This window comes from Parus major, chromosome 15 (assembly GCF_001522545.3).
Source record: "Parus major isolate Abel chromosome 15, Parus_major1.1, whole genome shotgun sequence".
Classification (NCBI taxonomy): domain Eukaryota; kingdom Metazoa; phylum Chordata; class Aves; order Passeriformes; family Paridae; genus Parus; species Parus major.
The window spans coordinates 3,747,246-3,763,955 of record NC_031784.1 but is presented as its reverse complement, the minus strand read 5'-3'; the positions used below and the strand labels follow the sequence as shown (position 1 = coordinate 3,763,955).

Here is a 16,710-nt window from a genome sequence, read left to right as displayed (position 1 = left end):
GAAGATTCCACTTAATTTAAAGGGAAGATTCCACTTAATTTAAAGGGAAGATTCCACTTAATTTAAAGAGAGGATTCCACTTAAAGAGAGGATTCCACCTGGCAATTGAGGGAGAAAATTCCACACAATGTTTTAAGGAGAAGATTCCACCTGATAATTTAAGGAGTGGATTCCACTTAATAATTCAAGCAGAGGACTCCACCCAACAATGTAAAGAGAAGATTCCACCAAACAACTGAATTAATTCTTAAGCATAATGGACTGAAATACAGGAGAGGGTTCAGACCCAGCCTTCCCACAACACAATTCCCCCCAGAATCCCTGGCAATGCCACTCCCTGCTGCAATCCTGCCCCGTTCCTGTTGGATATTTGGGATGGACCCACCTGCTCCTCCTCGATCCTGCGCTGGAGGGTCTCGATGTAGTGCTGCACTGCCATGTAAATGAACCTGTACTGAGCCTCTGTCTGCACCATCCCTGAGCGCTGGGACCTCACCATCTGGATGGTCTTGGGGACATCGATGTCACAGTCCACCCCTGGGGACATCCACGGGAGAATAACCACGGTGAGGGTGGAGCCCAGGGGGTGGATCCGTGAGCAGGAGGGGAAATCAGGAGGGAGGAGGTACCTTTCTCTCGGATGATGTCGATGAGGATGTCAATGACAATGAAAGTTCCTGTTCGCCCAATCCCAGCGCTGCAAGAAGGGAGGGAAAAAAGGGAATTGAATTGTTTTGCTCTTTCTGAATGCACAACAAAACCCCAGCCAAAGGAAGAGTCTGGTATTAGGAGACAGCAGGCTTCCAAATTACAGCCAGGGGCTTCCAAATTACAGCCAGAGTCAAACCACAGCGCCAAAAGAGAGCAGAGACCTCAGGGAAGGGAGAGAAATTGGTGTTTATAAATATCCCTCAATTACAAAAAAAAAAACAACCCATAAGGTCAGATCTAATATTTCCTTGTCTAAAAAGCATCTCATTTACAAGCTGAGAACATCCAAAAAGGACAGAGCCCTCAAAGGTGGGCTGAGATGCCAGAATTCCCATGATCCTGCACTTGAAATGCTCCAGCCAGGACTGGTCCCATCTTTTCATCTAACAGCAGAAATTTTCATTTATACAAAGATTCACACTCTGAAATCCCTTCCCAAGAGGAGGGACTCTGTGTCACCCACCCTGAATGTGACATTGCACAGACAGAAAAGGGGGAATTCTGAGCAATTCCTGGGAAAAGTTGTCCTCTTGAAAGGTCTCAGCTCCCTGGGCCAAAAGGAGGAGTGGCAGGAGGAGCCCAGGCCACCCCCTCACCTGCAGTGCACCACGACAGGTCCTGCATCAGGAATGCTCTCCTGCTTGTGGTGCACCTCCTCCAGGAAATCCAGGACACCCCCGGGATCGCTGGGAACGCCGTGGTCGGGCCAGGTCCGGAAGTGGTACTGCCACACCGTCCTCTCCGTGTTCCCCTGCAGGAAACAAAACCCTCCAGAGCTCAAATCCAGCTCCTTATGGGGCTGGGTCCCGTGGGGAGGGGGCACATCCCAAATCCAACCTGAGCACAGCACCCACAAGGAGGAAACAGCCAGGGAACATCAGTCACTGAACCCCCTGATTTGCTTCTCCTCCCTGATCCAAACTGTTCCTTGACAGAAGCTGCCATTTCCACGCTGTTTTCTCACCTTTTCATCCCTTCCCTTAAGTGAATTTTCCACACCCTGGACCCACACAATGCAAAGGTTTCCCTGAGGGAGTAAATGCCTGGCTGGATTGAAGTGTCCCCAGTTAAAAGCATTATCCCTCCTCCCAGATTCCCTGCAAGCTCTGCAGCAGCTCCTCTCCTGCCAAAAGCTGCTTAGGTAGGAGAATCTTCAATTATCCCAAGGGCAAAGAGGAAGATGGATGGAACTAAACGTGGAGCTTCAAAGAAACACAGGGCTCCATTTATTCATCTCTGAGTGCTTTTATTGATTCCAGAGAAATGGGCTAATCCTGCCTTTTTTCCTTTGGTGATCCACAAAAAATAAAAAAAGGACAGAGTTCCTCTTGTACTCACCTGGCCAACTTTGGAAAGTTTCAGCTCTCTCAGGGTGTAATCGTGTGCTGCACTCTCCTTCACATTCCGGACACGCATCACTCCGTATTCCTTCAGGGAATATTCATCAGGCCAGTACTTGACACACTTACTCTGCAGGATTGCAAAATATATAAAAAACAACAACAAAAAAAACCCCAAAAAAACCCAACAAAACACAAAAACAAAACAAAAAAAACCCCAAAACAAAAACCCCAGAAACAACAAAAAGGAATAATCAGGCAGGGAAAAATAAAGAGGCTGCTTTGCAAACTGGTTAACACAATCCTGAAGCTTTCAGAGTCCACAGAGGACAATCAGCTGATGAGGTTAAAGAATATTTTAATGAGAAGTTTCTCCTCTCCATAACAACCACTGGATCATTTCAGACTGGTACAGGTCACCTCTTTTCTTAGCACCTTTTGGGATATTTTGTGCCTGGATAGTTTCAAAACCTGGAGATTAAAATCCTGCTTTTTTCACCCCCAGCCATGGGTCTCAAAACACAGAATTCCAGCAGAATTCCAGCCCCACAGGCTGTTCCACAGCCCAAACCCTACAAAAAGTAAAGATCAAGGGTATAAATCATTTCCAGTGGAAATAAAACTTGGATGCTTGTTTTTCCATGGCTTGCAGCAGGAAGGGGTGACACAGCTCTGGTTCCTTCACCAAAGAGGGTTCAGGCTCCTGCAAAGGGAGCAGTTCATGGGTCTGCACCCTCTAAAATGCAGAGTTTTTGCTGTGCTGTTTCTCCATCGAGATTATCTTTGCCCAGGGATAAATTCCTTCCACTGAGGAATGGATTCACCTGTCAGCACTTGGATTTGGCTCCTGTGACAGGTCAGGAAAGAGCAACTCCTGGGAACGCAGCATCAAAGCAGGAATTATTGTAGGAACAGCTTCTAGCAAGAGCAAACACAGACCAAGCACCGAGTCCTACAGAGCAATAGGGTCTATTTGCAGTTATTCTGAATATTCAGGAAAAAAACCGGCACAGGGAAGCTCCTTCTGCCAGCCCAAGGCAGAGTGAGATGGCTGAACACATGCCCATGTAGGCAACAAGATGCTTTTCTGCTATTTTTGCTCTTCTTTCCCTGTCACAAGGGGAGAAACTGCAGCAAATACACTGAAACTCAAGCAAATACACTGATTTTGAGGGGTGCCAGCAGAAATAACTTGCAGTTTTCAATGCAGAGCTCCGAGCAGTTGGTAGAGCAAGTCTGAACAGCAACATGATGTTAAAATAAGCTTTACTCTGCTGGAAGGGTTGCTGAATTGCCTCCAAAACCCCAAAACTCTTTTCATTTCTAAGGATTTGCTGCTTCTGCACTTTAAAGCGCATCCAGGACTCGATGCAGGGCTGGGATGTTCCACAGTTCCTCCCTTCCTCAGGCTATGAGCTCTCAGAGGCAGCTCTGGGTTCTCTCCCTCCTGCAGGTCTGCAAACAGCTTGGCCTGAGATAAAACAGCTTTGATTTGCTGTCAGGACTGGTACCTGCAATTCTTTAAGAAGCAGAGGCCGTTCAGGAGGCTCTTAAAAAAGAGAATAAATAACTTGAAGGAAGAAAGGTGCATTCAAGTCAACTCATGATTTATTTCTCCTCTTCCAAAACGAAGATTATCACTGGGAAGGGGGAGCTTCTCCCTCCTTCAGTGAATTCTCAGGAAGGAAACACAAATCCTGTCCCTTTATCAGGGTGATGAAGTGGCAGAACTTTACCAAGACTGAAAAAAGATCCACAACACAAAGACTCAAAAAAAACCCCCACAAGACACATTCTAATGCTCCAGAAAACAGCACCAGTGGATGCTCTCAGTTAGGGAGAGAATCCTGTAAAATCTTCTGTTATTTGTCTTCAGTCCACACAAACAGAGTTCCTGGGGGTGAGGAACCCCTGCAGTCATCAGTCACCCACAGAAAAACTTCAGGTTTTAATTGGATTTCTTTTCCCATGAGTGATGCTCCCCTTAAAGAGGCAACAGCTTTCCCTTCAGAAACAGATCATGGGAATATGGAAAAAGGTAAAAAGGTGGACAACAGTGTGTGGAAGAAGCAGAGAAACTTAAAATGAAATGGAGAACAGAAAGTGTTTATCAAACAGAAAAAAGGTCAGAAGCAACAAATTCCAAAGAGAAATCCATAGAATCTCCAGGAAGCTGTGTGTGGCTGTTGTCAGGATATCAGTGTTTAATTATTCCTATTCTTTCCTGCCTTGTGACATTAGAAACCAGAAACCAACTAAAATATCTCCAGGTTTGCCAGAGGCCAGGAAGCAAGACAAGACCCCTGTAGTCCAAAGGTAAATGGAGATTTTTGGGATACACCATTGCAGGGAAAATTCCTCTTTGGAAGCATTAAATCCTGCCAGAGCAGTTCCCAGGTAAGAAGCAACAACCTCTGTGTTCAGTCTTGTAATAATAAAATCCCATAATTCTGTTTTTTTTAGGGAGGCTTGATGATCTAAAATAAATGGTAAGACTTTTCCTCCAGGAGCAGGGAATTTTTCCCTTCAAGCACCCAGAATTCCTGCTTGGCCACATCTCCCATCCCAGAGCCTCCTTCCCAAAGTTTGAAACACAGAGATTCCCATTCAGCAGCTAAAATTTCAGCAGGCAAACCTTAAGAAATGGAGGCTCGATGTGACAGGGATCTGTCCCCAAATTCCCATTTGGGGACAGAAAAAAGGACACTCAGCACCTTCCAGAGCTCCAAGGAATCTGGTGCCACACCACATTCCAGCCACAAATCAATTTATCCCAGCCAGTTCAGTCCCCACTTGTACTCAAATGTCAGGACCCCTCCCAAGGCCAGCTGGAGTTTGGTTTTACCTTTCCTCTTTCCACTTCCTTCGTGGTCATGACAATAACTCGGGAATTCTCCTGGAACACCATCCTCCAGAAATCATTCACTGTGTTCTGCAGGCAGCCTTGGGTAGCGATGTAACTTTTTTTTGGCTTCGAGTTGTTGCACTTGGTTTCAAACTCGGGCTAGAGGGTGAGGGGAAAAACAGCAGTTTAACAACTGGTGACAAGATTCCCCTGGATTTTGGGGAGAGGAGGTGGGAACACACTCACCATGATAATATTAGCATTGATGTAGTCTGAAACGGGTTCATTGGGATCACCATCGTGGAGAACAACTCTGGTGTGATCAACTGCAAAAACACACATGGATGTCAAGCACTTGCATTCTACAGCTGTGAACACGAAGCAGCTATTAATTAATTATCAAAGTTAGTAAATCAGTGATTAAAATATTCCAAATTGCCTCTTTTGCTTCCTTTAAACAAGGGGCAGCGACCAAAACATGTCCATGTCCTGGGAATTCAGGAACACAGGGACACTCAAACACTAAGTCAAGGCAAAGCCTTGGGATTTGCACGTTGCAGTTCTGTCCCCCAAATTAATCCTCTTAATTTTAAGCATTCCAGCCTGTTGAGTAAGAGTTGAGGGATATGAGGCTTTTAAATGAAAGCTGAAGATAAAAAACAATATTACAAATATCTACAAAGTGCAAATACGTGAACCCAAATTGGAAATCACAGCATAATCCTGATAAGAGGGGAAACTATCATTAAAGAGAAGCCAAGGAACCCATTGGTACTTAATTAACCCTGTACTAATGAGGAAAATAAAGCAGAGTAACATTAAATGGCAAGGCAGGGTCGATACTTACAGGGTAAAATGTTTTTGTATCTATTTTTGTTCTTGTTTTCCTGGCGCTGCCCTTCCTTGCGGCTGTAGAGGAGTTTGCATTCCTGCTGCTGCAAGGTCTGAGGGGAAAGCACAGACAGGAGGGCTCAAGAAAAGCAGGATGGACTGGTCCATCCTCACAGCAACCCCTTCTCCCAGAGAAAAAGGAGAAGAGGGGCATTAGGAGACTGCAAATGGATTATCCATAAATTATGCCAGGGAAGGGTCGGCTCAAAGTGGGGATCTCTGGAACACAATGTCCCAGGGACAGCAGCAATTCAATATTTTCACAGCCATGATGTTTCATGGCCAATCTCCCCACTCCCAAATCTCCCTGGAGCTGGAGGCACCAGGATCCCAATGCTCTGCTCCAAGTTTTCATCCCCAAAGCAGTTCTGGCCCCACTAAAAGGAACATTCAGGCTCTGGAAGCTGCTCCCCTGGCCATTCCCACCCTCCAGACTCTTGTTTTTATTTACTGGCACATTTGCTCACTCCTGTCTCAGCCTGATACTCCCTCACTTAATGACCTTGGATAATTAGGCTCATCCTAAAGCCAGGCAAAGCAAAAGAAATGTAAGAGATGCAAAGTTCCAAGCTTGTCACAAAGGACAGAAAGCAGCCCCCAAAGCCTTGCCTGTGGAATTCCAGGCAAAACGACTGAGAGCTAAATTTTCCCAGCAAGTTAACGAATTGAAGCAATTAAGTGTGTGGAAACCACATCTTCCTTCCTAGAGTTAATTATTATTGCTTGGAGCATCCCTGAGGAGAGATCCAGCAGCAGCAGCAGCGACTCCCAACAAGCCCATTCAGAGCAGGAACAGCACAGCCATAAATCTGGAATATCCTCCTCGACTTCACCGCAACATCCCAGCACTAAGCTGAGAAATAACCATTTTGCAGAAGGAAAAACATGTCAAGGACTGTCAGCATTCCTGTCTGGTGGTTCCTGGGACAAGAGGCTCGCTCCTGCCTGGAGACAAGTAATTTAAATTCACCATCTGGGCTGGCAGCTCCTGAGCAGCACAGACAGGGATCCATGGACAGCCTGGAGTGTGTTCCCCACTCCTGCCACCATGGGGGACAGCTGGAGCTTCCCTGAGGGGAGTGGAAAAGCAGGGCACTAAAACTGCTAGGAGAGGGCTTTATTCCCCCAAAAAAATAAGGGTTAGTGCTGACCTCACTGGCAGCAGCAAAGGGGGAAAAAGGAGTGCAATGTCCCACAGGTAAAATCCTTCATTTATTTGCTTTTCCTGCTAGACTTTTCCTTCTGCAAGGAAAACACTTTGCTTCTAATGCCACACTGAGAAAGCCACTCCAAGAAAAATTTCTTCAAACGTGTACCAGAGGTCAGGAAAGAACCGTGAATTAATAGCTCAGTTGTATTTTGCCAAACCAACAATCCCTTCCCACACACACGACCTCTGCTGACTTCCTTCCCTCCCCAGATGGAATTCTGGCCATTCTGGATCAAGGACTGTCCCCTCTCTCTGGAAAGAGAGAGGAGAAAGCTTAATCCTCATTTTATCATTTCCCCATGCCACGACCTCACTATCTGATATTCCCCTCACACACCTCTGTGCTAATTCCTTCACTTTTCATGGATTAATTTTCCTCCTCCTGGCAATAATCAGAGCACACTGGACAGTACATTTAGCTAATGGGTATTTCTGATCAAAGAGCCTTTCTCCAAGGATGGTCACTTTGCAAATCCATCACTATTCAGGAAGTTTCTCAAACCAGCCTCTCTCAGGAGCTCCCTGAGCACTTCCCAGTTTCCTGTTGCCATCTGCTGGTGGAATTCCAGACTCCACTGGTGGTTATGTGTGTGTGAGGTACAAACCAGGCCATTATATCCAGCCTGGAGTGTTCCAGGACAGGTTGGACAGGGCTTGGAGCGACCTGGGAGAGTGGAGTGTGTCCCTGCCCATGGCAAGGGGTGGGATGGGATTTAAGGTCACTCATAACCCAAATCATTCCACCATCCCAGATTGCTCCAAGCCACATCCAACCTGGCCTTGAACGTTTCCAGGGATGGGGCACCCACAGCTTCTCTGGGAAGAGTTTCTTCCAAATTCTGGAAGGATTTCTTCCCAATATCCCATCTAAACCTCTTCTAGTTTGAAGCCATTCCCCCTGTCCTGTCCCTCCATGCTTTGCCTGGAAGAAAATTGGAATTTTGCCTGCAGAGAGAAATGAAACACCAAAACAAACCAAAAATAAATCTCCAGAAGTCCAAGGAACACATATAATCCACGTTGCTTCATCCCAGAGCTTTCTACCACTTCCCAATGGCCCTAAGAGCCCCAAAAATGAGTATCAAAAAGCCACAAGGACAAGGACAATGGACAGACTGAGAAATGGAAGTTTCCCTAAAGAAATGGTTCCCAATTTCCCAAACAGCCGAAGGAATTTGAAGGATTGTCCTGGTGGGACAAACACAGGAGAACATGAGGCTCCCTCACCATGGGGATATCCAGGAGGGATTGTGCCAGGGACTGGATAAAAAGCACTCAGAATCAGGAAAAAAAAGGCAAATATTTCAAGCCACAAGAGTGGAGCTGGCAAAACTTCAACCCCGGGAATGGGAGCAAAAACTGGGACCTGAAGTGACGGAGAGGAGGAAAGGCCAGGAAGGCAGAACCCAACGTGAGTTTAGCAGTGTGAGACTGAACACTGGAGGAAACACTGGAGGAAACACTACTTGGAATGTAAGGAATTACCTCAAACTCTTCCCAGAAGCCCTGCTTGACTTTATCCGTGGTCTCTGCCAGTTTGCTGAGCTCCCTCACTCGGCTCTCGATCTCGGCAGCGTTAATCCTGGTGGTGTTCAGGGGCTGAGAGACAGAGCCCAGCACAGGGTTAGCAAATGACAGCCATGGAAAGACAATTCAAACACAAATCCCCTGAGGTGAGGGTATTTTAAGGGGAATTTTAGGATCCAGGCATCGTTTTGGATGTGGGAATTTTGGAATTCAAGCAAAGGGCAGGGAGGAGGGGAGAATTTAAGAATTTAAAAACTGCTTTTAAAGTCTCGTGGTTTTTATTTAATGTGTTAAATTGTCTCATTTCTGGACCTGCCCTGCAATTCCTACAGAGCAGGGTGACATCAGGAAATTCTGCACATCAGAGACAACACTATCCCTTCACAAGCCTAACAAAAATTGTTCCCATTTAAATGACTTTGTCATCCATTTCATGAATTTTAACTCCTCATTTTTTGCCTCAGAGAAGAGGAAAAATCTTGCAGAACGCATGGAAAAGCTGCATTTCAACAAGATATCCTGGAGGAGCTCAGGGCTGGCCTCTCCTCCTCACCTGTTTGAGTTGTAACACGGTGCCCAAAGTCTCCACCATGGGGTTCTTCTTGTAATGCTCCACCAGATCTGTCAGAGAGTCAAACTTCTCCCCTCCTCCAACGTCGTATTTGAGATCCTGGAGAGACAAATGCTCCTCAAAATAAATGCACTTCCCACCACCGCAGCTCCAGGCTGTGCCTTGCATCAGAAATAACCTCTAAAACTCTGTGTTGAAGGCTCAGCTGAAATCCTTCTGCTGAAGGAGAGAACTTTAATAAATAGAAAGGCACACTGCAGGACATCCCCCTTTTTTGCCATCTCCTTGAAAATCGGTTTATCTGCTTTTTTTTAGAGAGCTGATTCCCTCTGAACCGGGGTTCAGGCAGCTCTGGAGCTACAGGATGAGAATGCAGGAATTAGGGATTTGAATTGATTTCCAAAATTGAGTGTGTGTTTGGGTCCTGAAAGGCTCACACTGCCTGGAACTATCCCAATTTTAAGGGAGCAATACCAAATTATTTTCCCCAAAGGCATAAATGCTAACTGCAAATCAGAGAGGTTTTCTTGAAAAAAATAAACATATTCTGGTAATTCAGCATTTACAGTCCCAGTGGGTCATCTCTACCTCCAAACTACTTCTGTTACTGCATTTTATGTGTTTTTATACAATTTAGTCATTGAACTGCCTTTGGGCACAACAGAAGTAAAAGAAAATAACAAAAAAACATGGTTTTTGGGTTTTTTTACTTATGATTATTTTTTAAATTGCAGCCCATGGAGAGAGATTAACTATCAAAACTGTAATTTAATAATATTTCAGTGAAGAACTACCTCATACTAAATAGAAGATTTAGATTTCAGGGCATTCCTTGGAGTGAACACTCATTTTCACAGACTGTTGATCATCTACCAGGTGTCACTGCCTGAACTGGCAGGAGTTCACCTGTGGATGGATCTCCATTTATCCAACCACTCCTATCTTGATAGAATCCACACAGGAGACTCCAAAGGCTCCCTGAGCACAGCAAAGTGTGATTTGAGCCAGAATGCCCTGACAGGAGCAGTCCCCCAAAAAAATCAGAATTTTGATGCCGACAAAGGAGTGATTTTGATCAAAGGGATGAGCTGCAGCAGCCTCAGGGAAAAGAGGAATGTATCCAGAGCTTCTGGGCCCATGGATTCCCTGCTTTTCCTACCTGGCAGTGGATCATGACGTGTGTCACTTTGGATTTGCCATCGTTGCTCTCTCCTTTGTCATCCCCCGTCCTCACGGACAGGACAAAGTCCCCGGGGTGGCTCTGGCTCTCCCGCACCAGGAAACTCCCGTGTTTTCCTTTCTCTGTCAAGAGTTTCTCAGCTTCTCTCCCAGAGAGATGCCCGTGAAACCACCTGGAAATGAAGTGCCAATAGAGGGAGACACCCTGCTTAGCATTGCAGCTGGATCCGCTTGTTCCAGGTATTTATTATGAAATTGAATCTTTCTGTTCGGTCAGGCCTAGGGAAAAACCTCAGGTGGTAAAAATAATAAATAAAATAAGGCTCAGAAGTGTCCAGGTGCACACCAGTGAGGACAGAAACGCTTCAAAGCACTTCCATGGAGTTTCCTACAAGCTTCCAGTGAAGCTTTGATTTGGATCCTTCACAACAATCCCAAAGGATTCCAGTAAACACCAGGTTACACTCCAGCCTTCCCCTCAGTCAAGGCATTCATTCTTCTTTTATTTCCTTCATCAAACTGTCCTGATAAACATGTGGAAACTTCATATTTTTGAGACCTCTCCCTTCTATCCCACCAGGAACTGGAGAGGATAATCCCAGCAATCTCAGTTCTTCAGGAAATAGGGCCAAAAAAGCACAGATCCTCCCCACCTCTGTAAAGGCATTCTGAGGAGTGACAGAACTTGTTTGAATATTTTTCCTCATTTTTTCACTTCTAGGAATCTGCTGGTTTAGTTCTGACCCCTGACATTTCCTCAAATCCAGAGTCTCAAATTCTCCCTATTAACCATGCTCTTAAAAACAGGAGTTTGAGGAATCTGAGGATTTATACAGCCTTCACTTTCTATTCACTGCTAGGAAAAGCACAAAAAGTTATGCCCAGAAATATCCCTGGGAATTCCTTGTAGCAACAACAGCATCAGGAGAACTTCTCCAATTAAACATTCTCCTAATAAAGGGAATTATGCCCTCTTTTTCAGGGAAGAATGCTGAAGGGAACAGGGTCTGAAGCTTGGATTGCTTCACCTTTAACCACATTTATTCAGCTATTTTGCAAGGAACCTCCCTGAAACGAATCCAAGGTTGTGGCCCTCCCTTTTCCCAGATGGAGACTGAGTGTCAGGAGGGATAAAAACAATTTATTAAGAAGCACAAGGACACTGAGGTTCCACCACTTCTCTGACCTTTCTGACGTGGGATCAGCGCAGTTGAGGGGATATTTCAGCTCTATGACATCTCCATTCTTCTCCTTGAGCTGCCCATGGTGTTCCATGTAATACTGGACCAGCTCAGCCAGCGTGGCAAACTTCTCTCCCCCATAGAGGTCATAGTAGTCACCTGTGTTCTGGATCTTGATGTGGGTGACAGCTCCAGTTCGTCTAAGATTCGAAAGACAGGACAAAAAAAAAACCCCTTCTCAAGTCAGCTGATCAATCAATCAATTTTATATTTATACTTTTATATTTGGTGATGCCTGAGGTGGAGAAATCCATACTGAATTCCAGCATGGAGCTACCACAGAAGAGCTGAGCTCCTGCCCCTCTGCTTCTCTGCCCACCAGCCAGGGGGAAGAGGAGAACAATTCTGTGCTGGAGGGGTCCCTGAAGGCAGCAAAAACCCTACAACCTCAGGAGCCCCACCAGAAACCCCTCAGAGCCACACAGAACTCCACACACCAGCACAAGGGTGGAGGGTGAGAGACACAGAGTATTCAGCTCCTTTCTCCAGAATTCCCACCAGCTCCCCAAGGTCTCTCCCTCAGGAAACATTTGCCTTTGCCTGCTGCCACAGTCTCTAATGTGAAGGAAGAGCAGCTCCCAGCAGGAATCCCCTCTTGTGCCACAAGGCCCGTTATCTCACGAGTATCCAAGCAGCACAACTCTTATCACCAATCCCACTTTTCCCTTTTCCTTTATCTACTTCCTCTTGCTGTCTTTTCCTCATCCCTACCACGCAGTGTCAGGGGACAACTGTCACACAAGGCCTATTTTGGAAGCTGAAAAAGCCACAGTTGCCCTTAAAAACTTGCTGACTTTTCCTGTGTGAGGAGAGTCTGGATTTCCTGATGGATCACTAATTCCCAACACCTCTGCTCCTTTCAGCTGGCTATCAAATAGATTGGTAAAGGGCTAAAAGGAATGCTATTATCAACTTATTTCTGCTTCCCCTAAACATTTTTTGTCCTGCTGTAAAATCAGAATTCACTCCCCTCCAACCTAGAGCTGGGTGAAAATATTTGAGAAGCTCTTCAGGGATAATGAGAGAAAAAGAAGAGGGAAAGGTGAACAACACTAAAAAGTGATCCCAGCATCCTTCCACCTCTTCCAAGGAGTTCATCCACAGCTCCTTCCCCACAGGACAGCCCAAATTAAGATCACTGCCAACCTGGGGCAAGACTGGAAAGATCCAAACTCACCTAACAGAGAGTGTGAAGTCTCCTGGGTTACTTTTGCTGGGCCGTGCCAGGAAGCTGCCATCCACTCCTCTTGTTAACAGCAGGTTTTCTGCCTCCACCCCAGTGATATTTGGATGAAACCATCTACAAGAGGTTAAAAATAAAGAATGTTAATAAATAAACAGCAGGTTTTCAGAGTTAGCTCGCACAAAGCTTCCAAACTGAGTTTTGCACCTGAATTAATAAATTTTCTCTTTGTTATTAGTTTAGTATTGCAACTTTATATATTGCAATTTTTTGTAAGTCCATGAATTACACTCATCCCCACTCTGCCTGCCTGGATCAAAATGATATCAAAGGTACACAACATAAACACAGACCAGAAGTGGTATTTCCTTACTCCAGCAAAACACAGCACACAAAGAAACTGAAAGACAAACAGGAAAAATACCTAAAAATAAAACAAAACATCCAAAGTGACACTTGACAACATTCTGAAGGTTAAAAACTGAACAAAACCTCATGGTTTATGGCACAGCTGAGGGGGTCAGGAAGGAACTCCCCGTGTGGACACCCCACTGCTGTTCCTCCCAGGAATGTGGAGCCGGGCTGGGATCTGTCCCGTTTAAATACAACCACAGAGGAATCTCCTATTGATCCTTGCCACCCACAAACTGCCCTCAATGACTATCCCAGAGCCCAGGCAGAGCTGGGGCTGGGCTGTGGCCAACAGCTCCGTGTCCCCACCTCTGGCATTGACTTTGGAGACTTATTTGGAGCCACTCGGTGTCACCGCTGCCTCTGCTCTTATCTGGAATTTACCCATTTTCATTGCAGCCCTGAAGGAGTTCTGTGTGAAAGGACTTGGTGAGGATTTCAGAAGGGATGTGAGCACCCCAAGCTCAGCTCTGTCACCTTTGCACTTGGCAATTAAAAATCACCTTTGACTTTCAGAGTTAAATCCTCGTTCTTGTGTGCTGAAAGAATTCAGCCTGCTCCTCTCTTTGGTCATCTCTGGCTTTTCCAGAGTACAGCAAAATATATTAAAAAAAAAAACTCCACAGCCAGGCTCATCACAGAGAGAGGAGTTTTATATCCAGAAAAATTGAACAGCATTCCTGATCCTTCCTGATCCAGTCAGCATTTCAGGCTGAACTGCAAAATCAGCAAAATATGAGAGCACAGGTCTAAATTAAGGGTTATTATTTCAATTGTTGCAGCAATTCCTTCTCTACTGACAAGTTGTCAATATTCCCACCAAAGCCTTCTCCAGACCAGTCTCTTCAGAAATGTTCTGGAGTTTCAGGATTCTAGAGAATCCAAATCTCTAGCAAGTCATTCAAACAGGAATTAAAGTAAATTTCAGAAGTAAATTGTGTGAATCTTCTTGTGAATCTTTTTTCCCCTAGTTAATAATATTCTACTTGCACCATGAAAATCTAATGAGCAATCCCCATCTTTCACTGAAGAACAAGACTGAAAATATCAAATTTATGTGCAGGACATGGAAAAAACCATTCAAAAATACTTCCAAATTATCCCAGAAAATGGGAATGAACTAATTAATAATGTTACATTTATCTAATGATTATTCAAAGGTCAAGGAAAGTTCTCACAAAAGAAACTGCACAATCATCTGCACCTGGGATGAACTGAACATTAAATAACACAGCCCACAACAGGTTGCATGGAGAAGGTGATCATGTATTTACCACATTTCCACTCCCAAAATTTTACTTCCTTTAGGAGAAAACAAACAAACAAACAAACAAAAAAAAACAACATATAAAATGTGTGTAGTTTGAAGAGTTGGCAAGCTTTTTAAACATGCACAGGATTCAAGAGAAACCTTGGTAAGTTTTGGAGTTAATAGCAAAAAATGTTTAAATAGACAGAGGATAAATTGTTTGGATTGGTTCTCCAGATTTATTATACTGACTATATATATTATACTGACTATTTATACTATATAAAGTTTATTCCATAAACTTTAACCAATGGAATATCTCCTGTATCCCACCCTGAACCTGAAGGAAGCAGCTGTACGTGATTTGCTACAGCAAAGGAAAAATAATCATTTAGGTACAGAGGCGACTACAAATAACCTGTTATTTAACCAGCATTTCAAGGAGAGGTTAAACACACAATAGATGGTTCAAACCCCAAAAATCTCACTCCCACATCCACACAAAGATGCCAAAAGCCAAGTACAGCAAAGCCAAGCTACACCTGGGAGGGTTTTCTGGCACTTTATGTAACTCTGGCTCTGCTGGCACCTCGTCCTCCTGCTCCCTCAGCTCCGTATTTTTGGCTTTGAGTAGGAAGCTGCATTTGTCAGCCACCCCAAATAGCAGAATGGGGGTGTCAGTGATCCCTGCCAGCGGTTCCGGCCGCGGGGAGGATCCTCCTTGAAGTGCTGCCATCCCTTGTGCTCCCAACCTTGGGGCTGCAGCCCTTCCAAACTGGGAGGGGACAGCAGAGTGACACCCCCCCCTCAGCCAGGACCTGCTCTCACGCTTCCTTTTATAGGGATGGAATGTATTTTGGGCTTTTTATCCTGCTTTCCCTCCCCATCTCGGTGGGAGCAGGTGCAGAGCTGCCCCGGCCAAGGGCAGTGAATACAATCGCAGAAGTCACCCAAACCCACGCTCTGGTCAAACTGGCTCCTCACCATCCCTCCTGCTGCAGTTCCCTCTCCAGGGCTTGGAATACACCCTTCCCAGTCCCTGAGCAGTTCACAGCAAGGTGGAAATGTTCGTAAAAAAGTAACCAGTGAAATAGCAGGGGCTCATTTACAAAAACCAAGGGGGTGTCAGCAAAGCAAGGAAACTTCTGATGAAAAAAAAAAAACAGGGTGGAAACATCTTTCCCACAATTATCCCTTTTATTTTGTTATCATGGTCCAGCAAAGACCAGCAGGATCTCTGCTCCCTAAGTGACATGCTGCCAGCACATTTCCCTCTTACCAAACAAAAAGAAATAAATCAATACCATTTTCCATGCAGTGATTGGGTTTTTTAATCACCTTTGCAAGAGCAAAGGAGAGATGAAATCAGTTCTGTCTCAGCTGTCACAACCACAGCACTGGGGATGTGCTGACGGGTACTTTAATTACTCCTATTTATAGGCTCATCAGTTGATATTTCCCAGCTTTTTTTCAGTCTCCCTCACAAGTTACAATTTAGGGCTCTGAGCTGAGTAACAGGATTATTCCTGGCAAGGAGGAAGTTCACAATGTTGCCAAAAGGTAACTTGTAGCCTTGTTCCCAGAGTGAGCAGGGACACCCAGAAAACATAACATAGACTAAAAAACCTCCATGCAGACCAGAAACCCCCAAATCCAACTATAAATAGCCATGATTTGAAACCAGCTCGTCCAGATTCACCATCTTGAGCAGGAGAGAGAGGGCAAGTTACCCTTGGAGAAATTATAATTTAATAGGTATTACTTATAGAGGTGAATAAATTGAGATTGTGGCTGCCCCATCCCTGGAAGTGTCCAAGGCCAGGTTGGACAGGGCTTGGAGCAACCTGGGATAGTGGAAGGTGTCCCTGCCCATGGTAGGGGATGGAATGGGATGAGCTTTATGGTCCCTTCCAACCCAAACCCTTCTGGGATTCTGTGAAGCTCAGAATAGGTCTGCTGAAAAAGGATAAATACATTTTTACTCTTTTCTATGACAATAATCCCTCAAAAGCCCAACATTCACCCAAACCTCTGAGCCCAAAAGGACACCGGGTACCAGACAAATATTAAAATACATAAAGGGCAGTGAGAAGCTACAACAAAGAAATGGGCTCGCCTGTTTGTCATGGCACTTGAACAGTAATTTCAAACAAGAGTTTGAAATTACGAGTGAACGCTGATAACTGATAAGAACGCAGGTGTGGGGAGCTCAGGAACACTCGTTTGGCAGCTGGGTCGTGTTTCAGGGTCGGTAATCAGCGGCGTGGCCCTCGGTGGAACAGGAACCCTGGGCCTCGGTACCGAGCAGGTCCCACACGCCAACAATTCATCCCTCGGCTCCGGCGCTCCGTG

General features: G+C 45.2%; 1 protein-coding gene across 6 annotated transcripts in view; it reads right to left on the bottom strand.

The window, feature by feature from the left end:
- PTPN11 (protein tyrosine phosphatase non-receptor type 11) overlaps nucleotides 1–16,710 on the bottom strand; it is a 19,594-nt gene extending 2,884 nt beyond the window's left edge. The window contains exons 1-13 of one of the 6 annotated variants that reach the window (XM_015644105.2): nucleotides 16,475–16,710; nucleotides 12,693–12,815; nucleotides 11,461–11,655; nucleotides 10,255–10,447; nucleotides 9,078–9,194; nucleotides 8,483–8,596; nucleotides 5,744–5,840; nucleotides 5,143–5,222; nucleotides 4,897–5,055; nucleotides 2,050–2,181; nucleotides 1,308–1,462; nucleotides 630–697; nucleotides 386–537 (exon numbers count right to left, since the gene is read on the bottom strand). In XM_015644105.2, the coding sequence (XP_015499591.1) occupies nucleotides 386–537; nucleotides 630–697; nucleotides 1,308–1,462; nucleotides 2,050–2,181; nucleotides 4,897–5,055; nucleotides 5,143–5,222; nucleotides 5,744–5,840; nucleotides 8,483–8,596; nucleotides 9,078–9,194; nucleotides 10,255–10,447; nucleotides 11,461–11,655; nucleotides 12,693–12,815; nucleotides 16,475–16,485 (1,596 nt within the window). In that variant the 5' untranslated portion in view covers nucleotides 16,486–16,710. Of the gene's footprint in view, nucleotides 1–385; nucleotides 538–629; nucleotides 698–1,307; nucleotides 1,463–2,049; nucleotides 2,182–4,896; nucleotides 5,056–5,142; nucleotides 5,223–5,743; nucleotides 5,841–8,482; nucleotides 8,597–9,077; nucleotides 9,195–10,254; nucleotides 10,448–11,460; nucleotides 11,656–11,952; nucleotides 12,051–12,692; nucleotides 12,816–13,122; nucleotides 13,158–13,190; nucleotides 13,386–13,612; nucleotides 13,699–14,900; nucleotides 15,110–16,474 lie in introns of those variants that run through there. The other 5 variants (XM_015644103.3, XM_033518113.1, XM_015644106.3 and 2 more) reach the window with 5 other exon arrangements.